The following is a 26,279-nucleotide window of genomic DNA, read 5'->3' on the forward strand; positions in this document are numbered from 1 at the left end:
TCTACTGGATACCATCCATCTCTGTTATGCCCACAGAGGAATATGAAAGGCTGGCGACTTGGTCCTTAATCACTATTTTGAGTTAGTGTTGTACTCTCATTTCCCCTGCCCCCACCAGCTACCTTCATTTTCACTTATGTCGTTACCTGTGTACCGAACAGCTCACTTAACTTCCTTTTCCATGACAGCCTTGTGAGGCTGGAGCTGCTTCTGACTCATCTGCTGCTGCATCACCTAATCCAGTGCCTGGTCCGTACTGGAGCCCAATAAATATGCATGTGTGAATTATTATGTGCCAATTAAAAATAATTATAAAGGCCAAAAAAAAAGTCTGTGTGAATGAATGAGTGATGGTATTTCCCTGAGACTCCGAGGTTCTCCAGAGCAGAAATCACATCCTATTGGCCTCTGCGGATCCCCAGTGTGTGGCACACAGTAGGTATTCAGTAATGTTGAATTTTGTGGAGTGGGCTGGGATGGAGTATGGGCATTCACCCACAAACACAGGTCTTACTTGAGCCTGGACTTTGGAATGAGACAGATCTGGGTTGAAATTGAAGTCTAAGAAGCTGAGTGACTTTAGGGCCAGATATGTAACTCCTCTGAGTCTCTGTTTCCTCATCTGTAAAATGGGGACATGAAAGCTTACCTTTTGGGGTTCCTGAGGGTTTAAGCAAGATGCAGTTGTGGGCTGAGGAGTCAGGAGGCCTGGGTTGAGTGCCAGCTCCATCAGCTACAAGCTGTGCGACCTTGAGCAACCAATATGCAACCTCGATGCCACAATTTTTCTTCTGTAAGACGAGCAGAGCAGTCCACGGTTTATGAGGTCATTTTGAAGATTTAAGTGAGCTATTATATGTGAAATACTTAACAAATGAAAAGCTGTCTATAAATGCCAGTCATCATTATGATATTAACTAGAGTGTGTTAGGAAAGCTGTTTGTAAATGTTTACTGTGCCTTTCGTTATTGTTACTATCTTTGCTCTCTTTCAAGACAACTAATCTGACTGCTGGATGGAGCCATAGTGTAACCCAAACCACAATTCCCAGGGTCCCAAGCAGCAGAACGGGGCTGCATCCTCTCATATTTATCCCCACAACAGCCAAACACCTCAGCCTGCACCGTCCAGTGGTGGGCTTCAGGAATCTTCCATGTGAGCAAGGAAAAAGTGACTTTTCCTCTCACGCAGCTCCCCAGGCAGATGGCTGCTGCCTTGGAGAGGAGCCTTGGAAGTTGCTCTGTTGCAGATTGCCAACTGCTGGTGAGACCCAGATGAATGAGAACAGAAACACACGGACAGGGAAGCGAGAAGCCACCGGAGACACGGCAGAGCTCTCACGAGGCCCTGCACGTGACAGGCCACAAGGAGGGCTGGGCTCAGAGGGTCCAGGCCCTAGAACAATTGGAAAAGGCCTTGGCAGCCGGGAAAGACCTGCCCTGGGATTGGAGGACTGTGTGGCTGAAGGATGGTGGTGGGGAGTGTCCAGATGGCCTGATTAAATCCCTGGAGAGAGGACCTGCAATTATAAAATCATAGCAATGAATTACCCATTCCATGTATTAGGCAATTATTATCATCACACACCGTGCTAAGTGGTTCAAAAGTATTATCTCTTTTAAACCTCATTGCAGATGTAGACAGTGAGGACCGTTACCATCGTCCCTGTTTTGCAGAGGGGGAGACTGAGGCTTAGAGAGTTTTTTTCACCTGCCCAAGATGCCTTAGCAAGTAAGTACTAGGATGTGAATTTTGGTCTTAGGCCCCAGCCTCTCCTGCCTCTGTGAGGGCAAAGCTTTGGATTCAGACACCAGACCTTCGCCTCAGTTTCCTTGCTGATAGAATGTGAATAATGATGATGATCTCCTCCCAAGAGAGGATCCACTGAAGTGGTGAAAATTGGCTGTTTAGCACACTGTGTGAAACACAATAAGCATGTAATAAAGGGTGGTGTTTGTATGAGTGATCATGGTTATTGGGGCTGCTTGGGCCTTTCGCGTTACAGGATCTCAGAGTCATAGTATAAGGAATCCCTTTGGAAGCCTGCGCTTCCAAGCCACAGCAGCCCAGTGCTGCGCAGCATCTCACTTAGAACTGGGCCACGCAGAGTGATCAGCAGGTTGGACTATGGAACCAGACTGCTGGGTTCAAATCCTGACTCCTACTCAGCTGTGTGACAATGAGCAGGTTGATTAACCCCTCTGTGCCCATTTTCCTTATCTGTGAAATAAATTTAAAATAATAGTGCCTTCATCATAGGGTTATTATGAGGATTAAACAAGTTCGTATTTATAAAAAGTTTATACTATGCCTGGCAAATAGTAAGTGTTGTGTAAGTATTTGTTAATAAAGCATGTTAAGTAAGATTAGTGTTCCCATTTTACATATGAGAAAACAAAATGAAATTAAAGCCGTGCCAGGTTGCCTGGTGAGTGAGGGTACAGCCAAGGGATGAACCGGGGCAACCTGGCCTCCGAGCCCAGATCCTCGGGGGTGGCCTTAACGGAGTTACACTGGAGTAAAACTCTCAGGGAAGGAGCAGCTGGTTACCTTCTAGCGACAGTGAGGCCAGGATTGGTCCCTGGAATCGGAGAGAAAAAGGAGGGCCACGAGCCTGGTAGGGTAGGCCCACAGCACCCTAAGGGGCTCTGAACTATTCCAGAAACTGCGTTCATCTAGCACTGACTCCCTCCCCACGCTCTACTATCACTTACAAAACCATGCGGGACAGGGTTGGCAGCCTTCCCCGGGGCCAGGGTTTCCCCACTGTGTAAGGTCTACTGTGATTCTGGTGGTGTTTGTTAGACATGATATCTAATTTGAGACCTTAAAAAACACTTGGACTGTAGTCTCTGTGTCTCTGTATTTGTTTCTTCCAAATACAGTATATTCTTTCCAAAGTCTGCACTTTGCTTTGTAATTTATTTAATGATTATCATAGGAGATCTCTGACACTTAATGAGAGCTGTGTACTAAGCGTGGTACTCTGCTAAGCATTATACACAAATTGTCTTATTTCATTCATATCCAAAATCCTGTAAAGAAGGTATGACTAAGTACACTGTACAGGTGAGAAAAGTGAGCAACAAAGTGGTTATGTAACTGGCCCTGAGATCACACAACTGCCAAGTAGCAGATTTTGGATTTGAGATACCAGAGTTTATGCTCATAATTGCTATACTAGCTTTAAAACCTAATAAATGCATAAAGATGTTCAGGACCTCATCAGCTTGCATTTGGCACTCAGAAAGCATCCAGAGATCAGCAGAATGCATTAACTCCCCGCCTCGGTGCCGCTTCCTTCCCAAGAGAGAGAAAGCAACACCATCACTTGCTGTCCTCAGGCCTGCAAGCCTCCTGGAAAACATCTTTCTAAAGTTATGTCCCTGAAGTGGTGGAAGATATTGAGCCTATCTCTTGGGGCTGGGGCACTTGAAAATCAGAGAAATTGACCACCTCGGTAGTTGCCCTCTCACTTAAATTGATCAGGTTTTATACTGCATCATTGAAAGCCTCTTGAAGGGAAAACCATAAAGCTGGTTGCCTTCTAGTGATGCCCCAGGTGACCAGCTGAATAGATTTCTGCATAAATAAGTCAGGCACTCAGGAGGGCACACTTACTTGTCCAGGCCGCGGAGGGACATGTTGGTTTACAGTGGTGGAGATCCTTCAGGAACTTTCTGGAAAGACTGTATGGGGCTCTCAGCCACATTTACAGACATGCTACAGGAACTTTTTTTTTTCTTTTTTGCAGAGTTAAACATTTCCAACAAATCGGGTTGAACAGAAAGTCACAGTTGTCATAGATTTTTATGGAAAATGTTTCTTACCTGCTCTAGTTCACTTGCCTGACTTACCTGGTAAAATTCAGTAACCACAACCATTATTTATTATTTATTTTGGATGACCAAGGGATTATTAATAAACAGATGCCTTCTGGGGCCTCCTTTCAAGAATGAAGACCACACAATGTCAAAGGACACTCTCTTCAGTAAAAGGTTCTGGGGACACTGGATATCCACATGCAGAAGAATGAAATTGAACCCTTATGTCATCCATATACACAAATCAGCTCAAAATGTAAGACCTGAAACTGTAAAACCACTAGAAAATACAGGTGGAAATTTCCATAACATTGGCCTGGGCAATTATTTTTTTGGTGATGACTCCAAAAGCACAGGCAACAACAGCAAAAATAGACAAATGGGATTGCGTCACATTAAAGAGCTTCTGCACAGCAAAGGAAACAATCAACAGGGTGAAGAGACAACTTATGGAATGGGAGAAAATACTTGCAAATCATACATCTGATATGGGGTTAATATCCAAAATACATCAGGAACTCAAACAACTCAATAGCAAGGAAATTATCCAATTAAAAACATGAGTGAGGGCCAGGTGCGGTTGCTCACGTCTGTAATCCCAGCGCTTTGGGAGGCTGAGGCAGGAGGATCATGAGGTCAGGAGATCGAGACCATCCTGGCTAACACAGTGAAACCCCATCTCTACTAAAAATACAAAAAATTAGCCAGGTGTGGTGGCAGGCGCCTGTAGTCCCAGCTACTTGGGAGGCTGAGGCAGGAGAATGGCGTGAACCAGGAAGGCGGAGCTTGCAGTGAGCCGAGATCACGCCACTGCACTCCAGCCTGGGTGATAGAGTGAGACTCTGTCTCAAAAAAAATGAGTGAAGGCCGGGCACAGTGACTCACGCTTGTAATCCTAGCACTTTGGGAGGCCAAAGCAGGCAGATCACTTGAGCTCGAGTTCGAGATCAGCCTGGCCAACATAGAGAAACTCTGTCTCTACTAAAAATATAAAAATTAGCTGGGCTTGCTGGTGTATGCCTGTAATCCCAGCTACTCAGGTGGCTGAGGCATGAGAGTCACTTGAACCCAGGAAGCAGAGGCTGCAGTGAGCTGAGACTGCACTACTGCACTCCAACCTGGACAACAGAGAGAATAAAAATAATGAGCAGAGGTCCTAAACATGTCATTTCTCAAAAGAAGACATACAAATGGCCAACAGGTATATGAAAAAATGCTCAATATTGCTAATCATCAAGGAATGCAAATTAAAACTACAATGAGATATCGCTTCACACCTGTTAGAATGGCGGTTACCCAAAAGATGAAATATAAAAGTGTTGGCAAGGGTGTCAAGAAAAGGAACCCTTGTACACTGTTGGTGGGAATGTAAATTATTACAGCCATTATGGAAAATGGCGTGGAAGTTCCTCAAAAAATTAAAAATAGAACTACTATATGATCCAGGAATCCCATCACTGGCTGTATATCCAAAGGAAATGAAATCAGTACATCAGAGAGATCTCCGCACTCCTATGTTTATTGCAGCACTGTTCACAATTGCCAAAATATGGAATCAACCTGCCTATCAACAGATGAATGGATAAAGAAAATGTTGTATATATGCACAGTGGAATTACTATTCAGTCTTAAAAAAGAAAAAAGAAGGAAATCCTGTCATTTGTGACAAAGTCGATAAACCTGGAGAACGTTATGTTCAATGAAATAAGCCAGGCACAAAAGGACAAACACCACATGATCTCGCCATAAATAAATATGTGAAGTAAGTAATGCATTTGGTAATTAGCCTGATTTGGCCATACCACAGTGTATTCATGTGGTGCATCATAAATACATACCGTGCTTAATGGTTAATTAAAACGTAATTGATTTTTTTAAGAATGAATGGTAGATCATGCATGTCTCACCTATCCATTGGTGCAGTGTGTGTCAGGCACTGATGAGTATACAATAGACAACAAGGTAGATGTGGTCCCGCCCCCTGGAGACTGGCATGCTATTGGAAAAAACAAATATTTTTAAAGTAAATAAAATAGTCACAAACTGTGAAAAATGCTAACAAGGAGACAAACAAAATTGGCCTGGAGAGCCCTGGCTTGGATGGACGTGTCAGAAATGTCCTGCAGAGAGCCAGGGGAAGGACCTTCCAGGGAGAGGGAACCGCAGGAGCTGAGTCCTCTAGGCAGGAAGGCCACTGCCTGCTGAAGGGTCAGAAGAAAGAGGAGAGTCGCTGTTGCAGAGTGAAGGAGGGAGACAAGCCGGGAAGGGGGTGGGGCCCAGAGCCTGTAGAGCTCAGCAGGCCCTGCCCGGAGAGCTGGACTTTATCCTCAGTACACTGGAAGGCAGTGGAAGGTTTTAAGCAGGGGCATAGCATGGTTCTACTGATGTTTTAAGCTCACTCTGACCTTGTGTAAGAGACTGGTTTGGATGGGGAGAATGAAAGCAGGAAGACCAGCTAGGAGGCTGTGGCAGTAACTGGATACCTCAGAGATGGATGCTGTTCTTTGAGACCCAGGTGGGGCAGCCGAGGTGGAGAGAAGTGGATGGATTTGGGATTTCATTAGCAAAACCAACAGCTAATGGAATGGATATGGGCATGAGAAAAGGTTCTGGCCTTACTACCTGGGTGGACAGTGGTGCTGTTTACTGAGATGGGATGACTGAGGGACAAGTTTGGAGGAAGGGGATAGGAGAGTTAATGAAAAGTTCCATTTGGGACCTGCTAAATTTAAGGGTCTGAGAGCCACCCAGAGCTGAGCTCAAGGAGACAGCTATATGTGTGGAGTCATAGGCATGGTGGAGGGAGAGGGCCAGGTCCCACTGAAGAGGGCAGGATGAGGGGTCAGGTCAAAATCTGGCCCACCACTTACCAGCTCTGTGACTTTGACAGTTTTCTTAAAGTTTCCTCATCTGTGGAGTGGGGCTTCCGGCAGCTCCTACCTACATCAGGATTTGTTGTGATGGTTTGAGTTCGTACACAGAAAGAGCTTACATTTCAATAGTGAGAATTCAGTAAATGTCAGCTTCCTGTAATAACAATTATCATCATCTTAGCTACAGTAATTTTCTTGCCATTTGTCTCTTTCTAATTAGAATCAAGTACCTTGATAGCTGGTAAACACTTCTCCTGATGTTCTTGGAATTATTCATTTACGAGTCTGTGAGCTCTGAGAACACAGGGTCTGTGTCTCCCACCTTTGTAGTCCCGTAGTGTGGGGCCCAGCACACTGTAGGTGCCCAGTAATGTTTATCCAGTCATATGGAATGAAGAATGTATATTTTTCATGCAAAAATGCATATTTGATTGAATCCATCAAGCATGAAGAATATCAGAAGGAACTTAGACAAAAAAGAAGAAACTCCAATGGGTGTCTTTCTGTGACAATAATTTACAGCATCTTTGCTCCCAAGAATGGAGCTCTTGCTTTCAGAAAGGAGCCTCTTCCAGAATTGGATGGTGGTCTGTGAGAAAGGTTTTCTCTATAGTGAGTCAAATCTGATACCTCCCTGGGATTTGCACACACACAACCCCAATTGAGGGTCCAGAATTTTCAGTACGGCACATCCAGGCCTGTGCGCACCTCTCCCGGAAGCCTCTATGATGTGTGCTCTGGGACCTTTCTCTCTTACTCTGGCCTGCCTCCCTCTGTCATGTTCATTTTGTCTGAAGCTCCTTCCTTACCCATTTTTCAGGGATTGTTGGTCCCTTGGATGAAGCCCACAGTCGCAGCAAGGGTCCCCCCTCCTCCCCTGGAGATAGATGCTGTGTTTACATTCTGGAAGGATCCATGGTTTCTCCTTGTGTTCTTTCTGGGCCCCTAGTCTCTGCCCTCTCCCAGATAAAAGTCAAGACACCCAGTTATATTTCAGTTTCAGATAAACAATGAATAATGTTTTTAGTATAAGTGTGTCCCATGAAATATTTCTCAAGTATTTTTATTTGCTAAATCTGGTAACCCTAGCTGTAAGAGAGCCACGTTCAAGGCCCCCATGAGCTGGGCCAAGAAGTTCTATGGCTCAGCCACGTTCTGTGCCCTAGAAGCTCAGGTCTCAGATGCTGATGCCATAGACTGAAGCCAGGCCCCGGCCCTCCAGCCAGTCCTCCACCACTACCAGGGTAACCCTCTGTCTTCCCTGGATAGCCTTTCAACAGCGTTTGGGTGTTCTTGACTTTCCCACCTGCCATGAAAAGCCCTTAATCCTGGAGTCCAGATTCTGATCAACTCTGGGCCACTAAGTACCTTTCATTGTCCCTCCCAGGACTCTCCTACAAATAGGCCCTTGGAGGCCTGGCCTGACGCTTAGGTCCTGAGACAGGTGTGCAGAGCAGATCCCCCAGCTCAACACCAGGCTTCTGGCTCCGGTCCTTGGAGTCCATCTGCATCCCAGCAGGTCCCCCTGGTGGCCAGAAGCAAACGCTTCATGTCTAGCATCTAGAGCCAAAGCATCTCCTACCCCTGGGTTCCCATTCTGGGATAGTTTTCAGACCAAGGCTCCTCCGCAGAGATGAGTGATGTGTCAGGAACCCAGGGACAGGCCAGGGCCACACACATCACATTCACTTATTGGGACTCTTTTGGTCATTCACTCCTCAGGTGCTCAGGAGTCTCAGCGCCATAAACCTGGGACAATGGCCCCCTCTCATTCCTCACAAACTTCGCCCTTACTTCCACCACAAAGTGGGTTCATTAGAGGCAGGAACAGAACCAGGAATCTCAAACACCAGGCTCCTCCCCTTAGTTCCCACCCCCTGAGTCAGCAAGCAGGGGGAGCGTGAGGGGGTCTGGGACAGCTCTGACTCCAGCTGACACACCTGCCTCTGGGTAGGGGCGGTGCATATCTGAGAAGCGGGCAGGCACACATGGAGAAGACAGAGTCCACGCCCTCTGCTCCATCCCAGAAGCCACTATGTCAACTCAGCCCCTCATCACTTCACACTTTGGCAGTGGCTTCTGTCCACTCAGCTGGTTCAGTTGGCTCTAGCACGTCTCCCGGCCTCTAGAGTTGGCTCAGGCCCACCCTCCATCCTCTCCTAGGGTTGGCCATCCAACCCTATCACTCCCCTCATGGCTTTTAAGGATAAAGTCTGAAGCCTTAAGGACTACGTCACATGTCCTCTGTGGTCTAGGCCCTGCTTACCTCAGCTTCTGCCTAGAAGTTTATGCCCCAGAAACACTGAAACCTCCGTGGTTACCCTCACACAGCCTGCATGTCTCGACACCATACTTTTGCTCATACTGGTCCTGCTCACAGCTTTTCTGCTCTCTCTTCTCCTATCTCCTGAGTTAAGATACAAGCCAGATGCAGTTGCTCATGCTTGTAATTCCAGCACTTTGAAAGGCCAAGGCAGGAGAATTGCTTGAGGCCAGGAGTTCGAGAGCAGCCTGGGCAACATAACAAGACCCTGTCTTTACAAAAACAAATTTTTGATGAGCTGGGTGTGGTGGTGCATCCCCATAGTCTCAGCTACCGGAGTAACTAAGACGGGAAGATCACTTGAGCCCAGAGGTCTGAGGCTGCAGTGAGCTATGATCGCACCACTGCATTCTAGCCTGGGCGACAGAGCAAGACCCTGCCTCAAAAATTAAAATAAAAAATAAATAAAATAAAAAGACACAGATAGCCCAATGGTCATCTCCCTCAGGAAGCCTTGCTGGATCCCCTAGTCTCTGCCTGGCCACTTCCTTGCACTCCCGCAGCACATGTGTTCTGTAACAGTGCATGCCTCTTACCCCTCAATTCTTGCATTTGCCACATTGAATTATAACAACCCATTCCTGTGTCCTCTCCTTTTCCAGGCAGTGGGGCCCCAAGGGCAGGGATGGTGACATGTTTACCTTTGTGTTTTCAGCACCTAGAACAGAGCTTAGCACAAACAGGTATTCAATAAATGCTTAGTGATTTGATTTAATAATTAATTGATTGATCAGTTCATTGTGAGAAGGAAGTAACATCCTTTATAAGCAGAATTTGTAGCACCTTCTTGATTCCATTGATTCTCCTCCCCACCCTTCCCTAACCTCTTTCTCAATGCTCCGGGCTGGCTGGATGACAACTTCCCATGCACCTTGCCATTTATATTCCCGTTTGATCTTGCCAGTTCTCTGTCTTGCGACTGTTTTGAATGCAGAGAATCCACCCAGTATGTGTTCATTCAGCTCCCATTAACCTCTGTGTCCTTTGCCCTCTCGGGCCCTGGGATGGAGAGGCTCACCAGACAAGGCCCTTGATCTCAGAAGTCCCCAGCCTAGAGCAGGCAGTCAGACAAATAAACAGGCAAATAGTTAGGTCCTGTGATTGCAGGACAGGGGGACGGTAGATGAACAGGCCAGCTCTCCACACAGACCACCTGGGTTCAAATCCTAGCTCCACTGCTTTCACACTGTGTAGCCTTGGACAGGGCCCTTATCTGCGTCTGTTTCCCCATGGGTAAAAGAGAGGTCACAGGATTTACCTCTTGGGCTATGTGGGGATTCAATGAATTAATTCATGCAAAGAGCTTAGCAAGAGTGCCTAGTCCATAGTAAATATTCAATACGTATTAGTCGTTATGTGACTTAGCTCAGTATGCTATGGGAGCACACAAGAGACTAGACAGATTCACAGCAGTCATAAAGGACAAAGGATCAAGAGACATCCGGAGACAATCATTTTAATTGGAGTCTAGGAACAGGCAATTTACATGAAACACAAATGCAGTGTTCCAGGGTACTTCCTGCAGAGTTTGTCCCTGTGCCCCTCTGGGAAGCCGCTGCACCCGCATGATGTCTCTTCCCTTCCTTAGGGCTGACGACTGCTTTTGTGCATCTCGGAAGCTGGATGCAGTGGCCATCGAAGCCAAGTTTAAGCAGGACCTGGGTTTCCGGATGCTGAACTGTGGACGAACAGACTTGGTGAAGCAGGCGGTGTCTCTGCTGGGGCCTGATGGGATCAATACCATGAGTGAACAGGTACAGGGGCCAAGGGTCTGAACGCTCCCCACCTCCTCCATGTGCACCAGCCCTGGCAAGACAGAGACAGCTGGTGAATCCCCACCGCGGGCGTTGGGCAGAGGCTCCCCCTGCTGACGGCTTAGATTGCTTGCCTGCTTGTGTTTTTCTTCAGTTTTTAAAATATCTTAGAAAAATCCTGTGGTTCATCTTTATAGAAGTAGCACATGATCATTGCAGCTGAAATGGAAAAGGGAGGAAAAATAGGCCCATTCCAGAAAGGAAATAATGCCATCACCATGTAACCATCATTTATATTTAGTATCTGTCCTTCAACTCCTTCTTCCAGGGTGGTTAAAATTAGTTCTCTGCTTGTCTGTCTGTTCCTGCACAGGACAAGCCCAGACAGATTTCATCAAAATTTTAGAGTATGTTTAAGATGCACAAAAGTCATTCTGGGGACCCTAGGAGGTGCCTCAGAGATAGGCAGCTATCCCCCCTAACTCCTGAAACTGAGGTACAGTGAGAGATACGTGGGCCCACCAGTCAGGGAGATACCTTGTGTGGTGAACTGTCATGGACAGAGAAAACAAACAGCAGTTATAAATGCAAGTCTCACATGGAAAGTCACAAGAGACAGATGGGGCCGCTTCTCACATGGCAGCTCATGCAGTGAGTTCTAGAGAGGGAATGACAGGGACTATTTATTTAACTACAGCTATAGTAATTTTATGGAGCAACACCAAGGAGCTCTAATACACACAAACACAAACGCAGACATACATGTATATTTATATTCTTTTTAAAACCCCAGTGATTTATTACATCTTGCCTTTTTCAATATTTTATATTAAAGTTCCTTTGCAATATTGTTGAATATTCTTTTTTTTTTTTAAGAGATGAGATCCCACTATGTTGTCCAGGCTGGCCTTGAACTCTTAGGCTCAAGAGATCCTCCTGCCTCAGCCTCCTGAGGAGCTGGGACTACAGGTGTGCACCACCACATCCGGCTTATTTTTATATTTTTTATAGACACAGGGTCTCGCTACACTGCCCAGGCTGGTCTCGAACTCTTGGCCTCAAGGGATCCTCCCACCTTGGCCTCCCAAAATGCTGGGATTACAGGCATGAGCCACTGGGCTCAGTGTCTTTTTTTGTTAATCACTTTTAATGGCTACACAAAATGGTCATTATTATTTATTCATTGACCAGGCCTCAATTGTTGGAAATTTAGGTCGTTTCCAATTATTTTTATTAATAATGCTAAGCTAAATATATTTACACGAGTCTTTGTTCAAATCTGTGATTATTTCATTAGGGAAATTTTTTAAATGCAAATAGTGACTCAAACGCACCCGCTTTTCTTAAGGTTCTCAATCTTAAATTACTTTCCCAGAACTTTTGTTTCCTTTTACACACCCTCCAGCTATATGTGTGTTCACTATTACTGTTCTGCTTATCTTTTGCCTGTTTTTCATTAGAGCTTTACTGTTTTTCTTCTTTATTCAGGAGTGCTGTTTACGTATTAGGGACATAATCCTTTGTTATAATGTGATAAATATGCCTCAATTCTTTGTTTACCTTTTGATTTTGCTTATAATGTTTTCAATTACACATCCTCAATGCTGTAATGATTTTTGTTTGTGATTTCTTCCATTCCTTTTATGCCTAGAAAGAGATCCACAAACCAGTTAGATATCTTTTATGGTTTTAATTTTTGCTGTATATCTCTAATCAAACTAGAAATGATTTTGATGTGTGGCGTGAGAAAAGTCTCTAATTTGGATGTTTTCCCAAATAACCGACTTCGTGACACTGTTGAAAATCCATCCTTTCCTTCTGTTGGTTGTGATGCTTCGTTTACAGAAACAAGGGTCATTGGTGAATCTGGTATTCCTGAAGGCCATTCCTCATTCACTTGCCTTTTGCTTACAAATGACCATGTCAAACCAGATGTCAGTGATGGGCAATGCCACATGCTCAGAGGCACTCAATTTCCCTTGATGCTGACCAGCAGCTTTTATAGAGCAAAGATGATACTTGTTATATTGTGAAAGAGAAAATATCAGATAAACAGTGTTTACCAATGAGGTAGCTTAGGGCTGATATTGCAGAATCAATCTAGAAAGTTCCTAAGAGCTTTAGGTGTTTAGCAAACACCCTTAGGTCTGTTGCACCCTGAGACAGGCAAACGAACGAAAATCCTCCAAGGCAAGGAAAGATAAATGCTGAAAAGGCCGTGGAGGCTACCTCATCGCCTCTATTTTGGTTTCCACATGTGGAGGGTTGTGACCTTACGAGTCGCAGCGCTGCACGTTTATTTTTGTCATGCCAGAGCACAAGCATGGTCTCCGAAACACAAGTAAGAATTTTCATTTGTTATCGTCGACTGACCACGGCCACCTTGTAAACGTTCTCTGTTCTCTGGTTTTTAACTCACCGCAGGGCATGACTCCCCTGATGTATGCCTGCGTCCGTGGGGACGAGGCGATGGTTCAGATGCTGCTGGATGCCGGAGCTGACCTGAATGTGGAGGTGAGGGTGCAGAGGCCTGCAGGGCCCCTCGGCCGGCAGTCCCCAGGGGAAGGCGAGCAAGAAAGGGAGGCTATTTCTCCCAAGAGCTGCCGCTGAGGGTGTACAGTGCAACACATAGATCCTTCCTGTGTCCTTTTAGTTGCTGTGGCCCTGGTGAGACCACCATCCTGAGGCCCCAGCTCAACCAAACCCCAAGGAGCTGCCTGCATGTATGTTATGTTTAAAAACAACCAACATAACTGCAAGGAGCGCTGGCTTTTCCTTGACTCGGCCGTCCCGATTTCCAGAGTTCCCGATTCCCACGGCTGATCCATTTCTTCTAGGATGGGGCAGAAAGAGCACTCCTGAGCCATCAGCCCTCTCTTTCCACTGAACACACAGCAGAGGAGGCACTGACTCAATCCCTACACTGAAGTCTCCCTCCTACAGATCCTCCATGCTCCCCCTCCAAACCCTGTTTGGCTCACCTTGTTGGCTGAGTTGACAGATCTTAAAGCTAATCTCAGAGCTTCCCTGAGACAATGTGGTCTGGTGGAAAGCATGTCCCCCCAAAAACCCTGCCCTCCCTTCCCCCCTGCAACACTGGCCTTAGAATCTGACAGATTTGGGTTCAAGTTCGGATGCCACCACTGCCATGGCGACTTGCTTTTGTGCTTGGGCAAGTACCTTAACCTTTTTTCTCCCAATCTGCAGAATGGGAGAATAATCGCACCCATCTCATATAGTTGTCAGAAGGGATATAGAGAGTAAGTTTGGAACTCAGTTAATATTGGTCCCTCCACCCACACCCCAACCTTGTCATAGGTGAAATACCACCTTTTTACCATGTTCTGTGCTGCCTGAAGACCTGCTCTCCCTGGCGGCAAGATATTGGCAGTATCAGACAGCAAAGAGATTGATGGGCTGAAATCATCATTCAGCAACCCTGGGAAACCTTTTCAGTTCAAAATTAGATGCCCTTGCAGTCTCAGTACTGAGTGTGTGTGTTTTTTTAAATGTGAGTTTTATATTTATCTGAGAAAAGCAGACAATAGACATAGTTTTGGATCCAGAATCATTTTGGATCCTATAACTTTGGAATCTGTGGGGATTTTCCCTCCTGCTGTGAATCCTTAAGCACCATGCAGACCCGCGCAAGGGGTCCTCAGCATTGGGTTCTAGGGCATTCTCGGGTCCTCTCTAGCCCATCCCACGGATCTCAGCTCAGGCCTTCCTCCGGTGGATGCTTAGTGAACCATACTGCTCTGAGTGAAGCAGGCATTGAGGTTACATGACCCCAGGAGTGTTTGGGAGAAAAGCTCCATGTGGGTGCTGCTCTTGCAAGAGCCTAGCCTTCAGCTGCCCTGTCTCTTCTCTCTTGGCCTGCAGTGTTTTGAGGCCCCCATCCTGAAAGCCCAGTCTCAGATTGTTCATTCGTGATGTGTCCTAGAAAAGCTTCATGCCCATATTGCGGTAGCACCAGAGGGTCCTTGTCAACCAGGAAGCCAGCAGAAGAGTGAAATGAGAACAGGGTAGGGCCAGTTGTGATCAGACGGTGAAGTTCCTCCATCAGACGAGTGATGGACTTCCCTGGCTTGAAAGCTGAAAGCAGACCGTCCCTTGCCTGGGGTTTGCCACCACTGAGAATCTCTCTTAAAAGTATGGATGGCATGGTAGTGGCATCTCATGCTCTCTGACATCCTGTAGCTCCCAGAACCACCACCCTCTGTTAGGTAGAAAGAGGAAGGAGACAGGCCAGAAAGCTGGCTCATTGTAATGGCCATTACAGCTTCTCCAAAGCACCTTAGAGGCAATCAGAATCATCCATTATTTCCTTTCAGAGAAGCAAAGGAGTCCTTCTTATGCACAGAGGACGTAAAGTCACTGAGACATTTTCTCACTGCCTTCAAGGGTAAAATCTCCAAAACACGGACTTCCAGTGTCCTGGCTTTGGGGAATTGCTTTGGTCTTTGTTCTTACAAACACAAACAGGACAGATCCACGGCTTTGGTGAGAGGTGTTTGGAGCATCCAGCAGTGGAAAATCCCTGCCCTGTATTGCCAGCTCTGCCCAAGGCATCCTCCAGGATGTCTTTTTGTCCATCTCTAGCCCATATGCCCAGCCACAGATAGGTCAAATTTGCTAGCCTAAGTATTGTGAAGGTCACATTTTGAAAATAACTTCAATTTGTTTATAGGTTGTCAGTACTCCTCATAAATATCCATCCGTCCACCCCGAGACCCGCCATTGGACGGCTCTGACTTTTGCTGTGTTGCATGGACATATTCCTGTAGTTCAGGTATTAACGTATTTCCCTATCCACATCTGACCTTTGATTTTACCTCTTCCATAACACACATCTATACCTCTCCCAGCATGCATATTCTCTAAGACATTCATATTGGTTAACTGCAATTCAATGTAGCATATTCATATCATGTGAATAAAAATATTATATGTAGTGATCTATATGGCCAGGCTTTAACCAATATGAAATGATCACGTATCCACACACAGCCTCACACACAGAGTGACAGACCCATGAAGTTCTTCCTGGTTGCTCTGGGGTGGGGCTTCAGCTGTTTTCATGGATTTGTTCATTTTGCTTGTTGCAACATGAACATGGTTGCTACTGATACCTTAGAACCTTCCCTTAGGTGTGACCCCTGGTGTTTGTGTAGAATCCAGTGGTTTCCAGCCAGTGGGAGGAAGCATCCAAGACACCAAGGGAGTGTTTCCAAAAGACACTTGCTTGGATCCCACTTCTTGAGAATCAGATCCAGGAGGTCTAGAGTAGGGCCTTGGCTATGTGTCTTCTGAAACAGCTCCAAGCACAGTGACGTGTCCTCATTGGAGGTCCTTTGGGCATATAAATGTGTATTGCTTGCACTTTTTCTGGCTGTTGTAGTTGCTGTTCAGTGAACAGCCATACAGTACATTCTAAATCATAAGCTTGATCTTTACTTCATCAGAAAAGAGAGATCAGCATCCGAGTTCATGACCACACCTGGTCCCGTAGTGAGCGCTGAGCTTTGGGCACATCAGGAACTCACCTCCTTTTGTGTGGTCTATGCCTCTTGATTCCATGCAGAGCAGGGACAGCTCTGCAATGCTGGAATTTTGTGGGAATCCTTTGTTGTTTCCTGGGTCATGAGAATCCTTAGAACAGATCCCAAGTCATGTTTCAGGAGGCTGAGAGTGTGACGTGTCACACTGAGAGCTGGCTTCTGCCTATAGAACAGTATGCCCAGTCCACTCCTGGTAGAGGAAACTAAGAAAGAAGGGGTCGGATGGTGGTCTGGTGGACACAGATGTCATTCTTTAACATGCAAGGACATTCTCAACCTTTAAATCAGGAATGGGAACAGTGAGCAGCCAAGCAAAGTCACACAGAAGTCAGGCCACCTCCCTGCCACAGGGCCAGCGATCATGGAGTGCCAAGTAGGTGGCTCCCCCATGGCCGTGCCCTCAGGGAGCCCTAAGTAGGCAGTAAAGATAGCAGATTTTTCCCCCATTTTCCATCAGCAGTGCTGACAGCACATTCACTGTGAATGAGATCCAGCATGAACAGAATCCCTGCCTCTTTAGGAAGCCCAGCTATCTCAGGGAATGCACAGAATGAAGCCATATGAAGCAAAACTTCTGGAAGCTCACTCTGCCACTTTATTAACTGATCTTGCTGGCCAGAAACCTTAGCATTTGCTAAACTGTCCTCAGGGCCATCCAGGTGGGGCCCTGGGGGCCCCCCAAAGTCCTTCAGAACTCTTGAGAGTCTGTGGTTCTACGAGGCTACCCTAGTGCCCTCTGAGGCTTTGTGTAACCAGCCCAAGAGGGGAACCTTCCAGCATTCCTGTGCCAAGGACCTTTAGCCCAGTGCTTCCAGAAATGTTAATGTATGTACACATCCCCTGGAGATCTTGTTAAAATGCAGACTCTCATTCAGTAGACCTGGGTGGGGCCTGAGAGTCAGCATTTCCCACAAGCTCCCAGGTGGTGCCGATGCTGTTGTGCATGGAACACACTCTGAGTAGTCTGGGGTTCTAGCAGCAGTGAGAGGCTCTCAATTCATCCTCCGAGGTACAGTTGCCCTTCAGCCTGTGCACGCGGTCACCGACCCAGAGGGAGGGAAGGAGCGCTGGCATCTCACCGATCCCAGCAGTCTTTCCTGACGCCTGTGCACAGTGTATCTCCTCTCACCGTCTCGATGGCCGCTCTTCCTCCGCAGCTCCTTCTGGATGCTGGGGCCAAGGTGGAAGGCTCGGTGGAGCACGGCGAGGAGAACTACTCGGAAACGCCCCTCCAGCTGGCAGCTGCTGTAGGTAAGAGCTGCCAGTTCTCACCCTGGCCAGGGAGCTCTAGCGCACCCTGGCCCTTGAAGTGCCTGTGACTATATTTTTGCTTTATTCTCTTATAAAACCCCCTTCTCTGGGCTTGCAGGAAATTTTGAGCTGGTTAGTTTGCTGTTGGAGCGTGGTGCCGATCCCCTGATAGGAACCATGTACAGGAATGGAATTTCTACAACCCCCCAGGGTGATATGAACTCTTTCAGCCAGGCTGCAGCCCACGGACACAGGTAGGCTAGGATGGGCCAGAGCCAGAGATCCCGAGTGGTGCTTGTTAAAAATGCAGATTCCCAGGCCTACCCCAGACCCATTGTCTCTCTGGATGTGGGGCCCAGAGGCAGTGTGAGGTGGTCCAGGCCCCGGGCCTGGCCAGAGCGACCCTGCCTGCCAGCTGACAGCCAGCTCCATGCAGTGCACATCCACTCAGAATGCCTTATTTTACCCGCCCCTGGCCAGCTTTAAACTCACGGAGAGACGTCACTGTTGGTTGGTTTTGCTCAGAGCACGTCATGTCAGCTGCTGTGAAGTATAAGAATCCATTTTAAAAATAATAAAACCTTTTGTGTTTGGTGACTTCCCTTCTACATCTCCTTCAGAATTTCCCCCCTGATCATCAGCTTTCATTACACATAACCCCGAGCAAAGCACATTCACTGTGGAGGGAGGGCAGGCTGACGGTGACAAGTGCAGAGTTCTAGAGCCTTCTAGATTTTTGAGGAAATCACTTAGCTCCAAGTTGCCCCAAGGAAACAAGGCCAGTCATGCCCCATCATCTCCTCCATCCTCAAAACGTGACACCCACTGTTAGGCCTCTGAAAGTGCCACCCGTTGTTCTCGTCATCCTCCCACCCAAGTTAGTGGCCCCCTGCTTCCCCAGCCTGCCCTTGCCCTGCCCCGGCAAAGCCACTTCCATCTCTGAGTGTCATCCTCTCTGGGTTTATGATTGACAGGAATGTGTTCCGCAAACTGCTCGCCCAGCCAGAGAAGGAGAAGAGTGATATCCTGTCCCTGGAGGAGATTCTGGCTGAGGGGACTGACCTGGCAGAGACAGCCCCGTCCCCCCTGTGCGCCAGCCGCAACAGCAAGGCCAAACTGAGGGCCCTGAGGGAGGCCATGTATCACAGCGCTGAGCATGGCTACGTGGATGTCACAATTGATATCAGGAGCATAGGTCAGTCTGGGCACCCTCCACCACGGGCACCATGGTGCCGCCAGCTTTAGGTCCACACGCACATGAGCATGCATGCACGCACACACACACATGCAAAACACGCACATGCACACACACACAAGGGGGCCCAGGGAGCCTCCCATTTACCAGTTGAAACACTTCCAGGCCAAGATACCCACACCGTCCCCATAGATAGCAGCGTCCTGCCTGCCCCAAAGACCCGTCCTCAGACCATCTTTCCATGATTCCCAAACACTGGACCCCGGGGCAGGAATTCAAATCACCTGGGGAACTGGTCTGAATACCGATTGCCAGGCCCTACACCCAGAGGCTCTGCTGTCGAGGGTCTGGATGGATAAAGGCTGGAAATCTTTATATTTAACAATCATCCCAGGTGGTTCCCACTGGTTGAGGAATCACTGCCTTTAGAGCAGCCAAGTCCACGAAGCAGCACTGGGCAGTTGTTAGGGTGAGGGCGCCCCTTTCTTACTACAACTCCTCTTGAGCTTCTGAGGGCAAATCCACTCTCAGGAAGGTTGAGCTGGCTCTTCCTTGGGTGAGCTAGCCCAGAGCCATCTCCTCCGTGTGTCTGGGGAACAAGGCTAGCCTAGCCTTCACCAGCCTAGTGGCTTTCGCTCTGGCTTGGAAACAGCCGGACCTAGCCATGGGTCCCTAAACACAAGGTGTGGCAGATTAAGGCAGGCTGAGGGCTGAGGAAAGACTCCTAATGCTGTTCTGGAAACGACCTCTCTCTCCAGGGAAGGTGGGGAGGGGTTAGTATGTGAAACATTTGTGCTATTGCCCTGGGAGCCCATTTTGCATGATTGTGAAGCTCGAGATTCTGAATGGGCTACTTGTTATAAACAGTAGCGAGACTCCTCGTCCGTCTGTGCCTCTGCATGAGAGGGGAGAGGCAAATTACAGCAATCAGCTGCTGGAGAGGCCCCTGTTAAAGGAGGAAGACCTGATGAAGTGCCTGCAGATGGAAATCTTGTTTTGCACAGAGGAGCGGCAGGAATATCCTCCCATGTCTTCTTATTCGGGTGTGAATATCTGTCTTAGCCGGAGCTGTAAATGGTGAAGTCCACCAACGGGTTTCACCAGCTCTAAGCTCTCATCCGAGCATGGATGTGTTCCAGATCCTTGGGCACATCCACTCTTTAATCCTGGGCAAGACTCTTCTCCCCACTGAGCTTCTTTCCCCAGTAAGTAGAGGGGACAGAGCCTATGCGCTCAGAATCCAGAAGTATGGAATATGCATAAGTAGCATGCATAATAATTCCAATATACTACGCGATGATTATATCTTGTGAAATGCAGCCCCTAATAATATGAGTAGCATGCAGAGATGGACACCCATAGTTGAAGGATTATGACCTTTAATTTCAACTTTTGCAGGTCTTTGGGAAAAAGTCTACACTTGTTCTATTCGTTGAAAGTCAATCCCTTGGTCTCGTCATTTAGTAATGTCCTGGGGAAAAGCCAACTTCCAGATAAAAACTCGCCTACTCCTCTGGTTGTTTTCTGCCTTTCCCCTCTCTCTCCCCCTCCCCTGCCACCTTCCCTGGCTCCTCTTTCTGCTCCAGGCGTCCCGTGGACTCTACACACCTGGCTGGAGTCTTTGCGGATCGCCTTCCAGCAGCACCGCAGGCCTCTCATCCAGTGCTTGTTAAAGGAGTTTAAGACCATTCAGGAGGAAGAATACACGGAGGAGCTCGTGACCCAAGGCCTGCCCCTGATGTTTGAGATCCTGAAAGCCAGCAAGGTATGTGGGGTTTGAGGCTGTTGTGGTCATCGGCAGAGAACAAAGCCAGAGGTTCCCAGATCTGAACGGTATTTTAGCCTGGTGTTCCCCTTTGAGTGGGATCACTACGGTCATAGCACCCAGTGGCGAATGTACCCCAGCAGACGAAAGCTACCTGTGCACTCATTTGTGGGGCGGCTGTCTTGCTGAGCATCTGCATGAGCTGAGGCACTTGGGCACATGGGCACATGGACAGCTTAGATACCTTCTAACTCGAGGAACTTGCAGAAGAGCTAGAAAGATGATACCAACATGTGTGCCCCAACAGCATTATGAGACAGTTGATAAGACAGTATTAAATGTGGGGGTGCAGGCTAGGACAGGTGTGGGAGTTCAGGAGGGAGTAATGGGAGGGTGGGCCCCCCTGAGGTGCTGAGACTAGACCATGTCAGGATGGACGATAGAAATCGGTAGGATGAGGGAAATGGGTGCAGCTTTCTGGATAAATAGAACACAGACCCTGCTGAGGTTTCTGGAAAGCCAGGCCCTGGGAGAAGGCTTTTCAGGTTGAGAGGGTCAAATGAACCTAGCTCTGACCTCTTGGGATTTACCCCTGCTGACGCCTATATCCCCAGCAACAGGGAAATGCAGCCTCTTCGTAACAGCAGTCCAGCCTTTCAACTATTACAACATTAATTCTTAAAAATCTCTTTGGGGTTGTTTGGTGATGCTCTCTAGACACTCCAGTCCCCACAGGACCCCAGCACCAGCCCTCTCACCTCTTTGCCCCAGAACAGCCTTTGTGGAACTCTGGGGTCTACCACGGAGCCTGGGAAGTCTCAGTGGAAATTGGCCTCTGAACCAAAGGGCAGTGTGGGTCCCCCTGCCAAACTGGGCTGCGTGACTCTCCATGGGGCGTTAGAGGGGACATAGGGCTGCTTCCTCCACACAGCAGGGACAGCCCTTCCATAAGGAGGCAGCAACACAGCATCTCTGCTTTCGGAGCTCTGGGCCTTGGGTGGAAAGCAAGTCCCATTAGGTGTTCTCATTAGCGCCTGTCCTTAGCCTGGTGTCCCGGGGCCATCTGCAGGCTGGATTTGTGCTTAAGGTCAAGACCCACCAGGACCCCAAATGGGAGCAGGTGCATCAGGCCTAGGATAACAAGCTTCAGCGAGTCCATGAGGAGTAAAACCTGCTGGAAGCATTTCAAAACCAAACTCCCTGCCCGACTTAAAAATAAGTAAATGAATAAAGAGGCTTTCACCTGAAATCACCTAAGAAACTGTCTTAATGAGAAACATGGCTGGGTCTGTTCCCAGCGTCTGGTGTTCAATCATTTTTGAGGTTTTCTTTGTCTGTTTGTTGTTTTCAACTTCTCTTCAGGCTATACTGGGAATTCCAGAATGTATTGAGACATTCTGTTTATTAAGTAAACCTAAACTGTGAGTTCTAAAACTTTACTTTGAAATATGGCATATGTACAGAAAAGTAACCAGCTCATAACTACAAAGCCAAATGAATTTTCATAAGATAGACAAACTGTTCAATCCGCATCCAGACCAAGAAATGGAACATGACTAGCACCCGAGTGGTCCCCTCACGCCCTGCTCTGCTGCTATCCCCCAAAGGGCTGCCACTCTCCCGATGTCTAACACCACACTTTGTTTTGCCTGGAGCCACAGTGTGTTTGACTTGGACAGTTCATTAGATAGGAAATAGTTCTCAGAACCTGAACCCATGATTATAAGAATCTACAGGCTGCAGCGTACAAACTACCCTCTATTCACAGAAGTGGTGGGTGCTCCCATCGTTTAATAGTCAGTCATTTGAAAATCAGGTTGACTGGGTACGGGGGCTCATGCCCATAATCCCAGCACTTTGGCAGGTCGAGGTGGGAGGATCGCTTGAGCCCAGGAGTTCGAGATTAGCCTGGACAACATGATGAAACTCCATCTCTACAAAAAATACAAAAATTAACTGGGCATCATGGTGTCTCAAGAGGAGGGAGGCAGTGAAGGGTGTTTTGCTTTTACAGGGGGTTCAATGGCATCCCCTACTGGTGAAATGTGGCTTTACACATCACATGAACTGACCACGGGCCCGGGGGGAGGTTAAAGAGGAAATCAGTTTCCCCAAGCCTGCACGGTGAAGTCTCACCCATTCCCCAAGCACAGCGGACATTCTTATGGTCAAAAGAAAAACTGGAGAGAGATGATGGCAGAGAAATTCCAAGTTGAGAAGACAGTCTCCTGTTGGACGATAGGGCGGCCATCCATCACATAGCCAGCCAGCATTGTTCCTTTTCCCTGCACTCTAGGATTCCTGTTCAAATGTTTGTCCAAACAAATATCCTTTTTTTTTTTTTTTAAGACAAAATCTCGCTCTGTCGCCCAGACTGGAGTGCAGCAGTATGATCTTGGTTCACTACAACCTCCGCCTCACAGGTTCAAGCCATTCTCGTGTCTCAGCCTCCCAAGTGGCTGGGATTACAGGCATGCACCACCATTCCTGGCTAATTTTTGTATTCTTAGTAGAAACAGGGTTTCACCATGTTGGTCAGGGTGATCTCGAACTCCTGATCTCAAGCAATCCTCCCATCTCAGCCTCCCCAAGTGCTGGGATTACAGGTGTGAGCCACTGCTTCTGGCCAAACATCTTGTTTTATCAGAGTAGTGAATAGATTATTGCCAATAAATCCACTTTATGGTCAATTTATAGAAACAGCTGTCCTGTAAAGTGAGGCATATTCCTGCCACCATTCTTGGTTTGTGCTCACTCAAACCATACTTGAAATCTGACCGCACATCTGCTTCTATGTTCTTGCTTCTAAATTTGAACTTCAAATGAATTCAGCGTCTCCAGACTTCCCCAGGAGCAGAACAATATATGCATTTTTTAAAATACATCTGTTTGAAAAGAGTTCCCAACTTCTTTTTCTTTTTTTTTTTTTTTTTAAGATGGAGTCTTGCTCTGTTGCCCAGGCTGGAGTGCGGTGGTACAATCTCAGCTCACTGCAACCTCTGCCTCCTGGGTTCAGGCAATTCTCCTGCCTCAGCCTCCCAAGTATGCTGGAAACTACAGGCGCGCGCCACCACTCCCAGCTAATTTTTGTATTTTTAGTAGAGACGGGGTTTTACCACATTGGCCGGGATGGCCTCAATGTCTTGACCTCCTGATCTGCCTACCTTGGCCTCCCAAAGTGCTGGGATTTCAGGTGTGAGCCACTGTGTCCGGCCTTTTTTTTTTTTTTTTTTTTTTTTTTTTTGAGACAAAGTCTCACTCTGTTGCCCAGGCTGGAGTGTAGTGGTATGATCTCAGCTCACTGCAACCTTGCAACCTCTGCCTCTCAGGTTCAAGCTATTCTTGTGTCTCAGCCTCCTAAGTAGCTGGGATTACAGGCACCCACCACCATGCCTGGCTACTTTTTGTATTTTTGGTAGAGACAGAGTTTCACCATTTTGACCAGGCTGGTCTCGAACTCCTGACCTCAGGTGACCTACCTGCCTCGGCCTACCAAAGTGCTGGGATTACAGGCATGAGCCACCACATCTGGCCTCTAGCTTGTTTTTCTAACACAAAATTCCTCTAGGCATAATCAAGAGATAATCAGGAGTGCCCACTTGGTTCCAGGCACTACTGTGGTGATGGGACAGACATGTTCTTTATCCTCCTGGAGCTTACTGATAGGGAGCAAGAAAATAAATCAACAAAACAGAGTCAGAGCATGATCAGTGTTTACAAAATGAAATTGGACCATTATGGTCTCTGGGGGTGGGGCTGGTGAGGTCTAACTTAGACAAAATGGTCAGGAAGTTTTCCCTGAGAAAGTGGCATTTGAACTACCACCTAAGTGAGGAAAAGCTTCCAGCCGTGCAGAGATCTGGGGCAAAAGCATAAGAGAACTGCAGGTGATTAGGCTCCTAGTAGGAACATGTTTGTGTGCTCAAAGGAAAAAGTGTAGGAGAGAAAAATCAGATTGCACTGGGCCAGGGAAAGTTTGGGTTTTCTTCTATGTGTAATGAATGGGACACGACAAGAGAGGTCTTAGATTGGGGCAAAGTGTGATCTGTGGGGGTTTTTTAAAATTTTTTTTAAGTTTTTAAGATTTTCATTTTGTGATGAAAAACTCAAAACTTAAAGTGTTTCTGTTTTTAAACTTGTTATTTTAAGATAATTATAGATTCATGCAGTTGTAAAAAGTGATACAGAGAGATTCCTGTGTACCATTTACACAGGGGGATCTGAGTTTCTCCCAACAGCAATATAAACTATGGTAAAATATCACAACCAACATAGTGACATGATTGTCAACAAGCAGAAAATTCCCATCACCACAAGGATTCCTCATGTTGCCCTTTTAGAACCACACCCACTTCCATCCTGCCTCCACCCGTCAGCCCCTACCTAGCCTCCATTTCTCTAATTTTGTCCTTTAAAGAATGTGATTTAAATGGAATCATACAGTATGTAATTTTGGAGATTGGACTTTTGGCACTTATCATAATTCTCTGAAGATCATCCAGGATGTTGCATGTATCCACAGCTTGTTCCTTTTCATTGCTACGTAGTATTCCATGGAATAGATGTACCCCAGTTTGCTTAAGCACGCAACTGTTGAAGGACATCTGAGTTGTTTCCAGTTTTAGGCTATCACAAGTAAAGCTGTTACAAACATTTATGCACAGGTTTTTGTGTGAATCTATCTTCATTTCTCTGGTATAAATGCCTAGGAGTACAACTGCTTGGTTTTACGGTAGTTGCATGTTTGGTTTTTAAATAAACTGCCAAACTGTTTTCAAAGTGACTGTACCCTTTTACATTCCCACTGGAAAAGACTGAGTAATTCAGTTTCTCCATATCCTCACTGTTTGGTGTTGTCACTATTTTTCATTTTAGCCATTCCAATAGGTATGTAGTGATATCTCATTGTAGTTTTAATTTGCATTTCCCTAAATGTCTAATGATGTTGAATATATTTTCATGTGCTTGTCCACCATCTGTATATTCTCTTCAAGTGAAATGTCTCTTTGTGTCTTAAGCTTAAGCTTGTATTCTAAATGTTTGCATTTCTACTGTTGAATTTTGATTGTTCTTTATGTATAGTAGATACTAGTCCTTTGTCAGATATGCGGTTTGCAAATATTTTCTCCAACTCTGTAGCTTGTCTTTTCATCCTGCTATCTTGATGCTGGCATTGATTTGTTTTTATTCATTCACTTGGAGATCTTCTTGGTCCATGGTATTATGAGTGGTCTTTGATTGAAATCTGGATGTTTTCTGAGGTTCTTGATCTTATTTAGACCTTCTGCTTTAGTTGACCTTCTCTGACACTGTTCTGACAGGGGAAGAGTGGTTGTCACCTCATTATTGCCAGGTGCATGCAGAAATCCAGGTTCCCCTACTTGGCCTCTGTTGGTACCCAAGTTAGGGGCTAGTTATTCGGGGTAGGTGGGAGCAGGTAAGTGTTCTGGCCCCCACGTGGTCTTCTCTGACATGTGGTGGGGGTGGCCCCATGACTACTGGGCAGTGGTGAGAGTCTGACTCTCCAGTGGTGTCCTGTGACACCACCCCAGCAGGGAGTGGGAGAGATGCCTCATTACTGCTGGGTGAGAGGGGAACACAGGCTCCCTGAGTCTCCACTGACACCTGGGTGTCAGGGGGTTGGGCCAAAGCTCTTTACTGGCTGGTGGGGATAAAGGTCCTGGCTCCCTGCTTGACCTTCAATGACACCATCTCGGTGGAGTTTCAGGGGTG

General features: G+C 47.0%; 1 protein-coding gene across 5 annotated transcripts in view; it reads left to right on the top strand.

The window, feature by feature from the left end:
- Positions 1 to 26,279, top strand: part of ABTB3 (ankyrin repeat and BTB domain containing 3) — a 338,657-nt gene that overhangs the window by 277,733 nt on the left and 34,645 nt on the right. For 2 of the 5 annotated variants that reach the window (XM_028829828.2, XM_001093296.5), the window contains 7 exons: positions 10,609 to 10,774; positions 13,199 to 13,288; positions 15,465 to 15,566; positions 17,493 to 17,586; positions 17,705 to 17,840; positions 18,561 to 18,781; positions 20,368 to 20,546. In XM_028829828.2, the coding sequence (XP_028685661.1) occupies positions 10,609 to 10,774; positions 13,199 to 13,288; positions 15,465 to 15,566; positions 17,493 to 17,586; positions 17,705 to 17,840; positions 18,561 to 18,781; positions 20,368 to 20,546 (988 nt within the window). The remainder of the gene's footprint in view (positions 1 to 10,608; positions 10,775 to 13,198; positions 13,289 to 15,464; positions 15,567 to 17,492; positions 17,587 to 17,704; positions 17,841 to 18,560; positions 18,782 to 20,367; positions 20,547 to 26,279) is intronic. The other 3 variants (XM_028829829.2, XM_028829830.2, XM_077954850.1) reach the window with 3 other exon arrangements.

The sequence above is a fragment of the Macaca mulatta genome, chromosome 11, assembly GCF_049350105.2.
Source record: "Macaca mulatta isolate MMU2019108-1 chromosome 11, T2T-MMU8v2.0, whole genome shotgun sequence".
NCBI classification, from domain to species: domain Eukaryota; kingdom Metazoa; phylum Chordata; class Mammalia; order Primates; family Cercopithecidae; genus Macaca; species Macaca mulatta.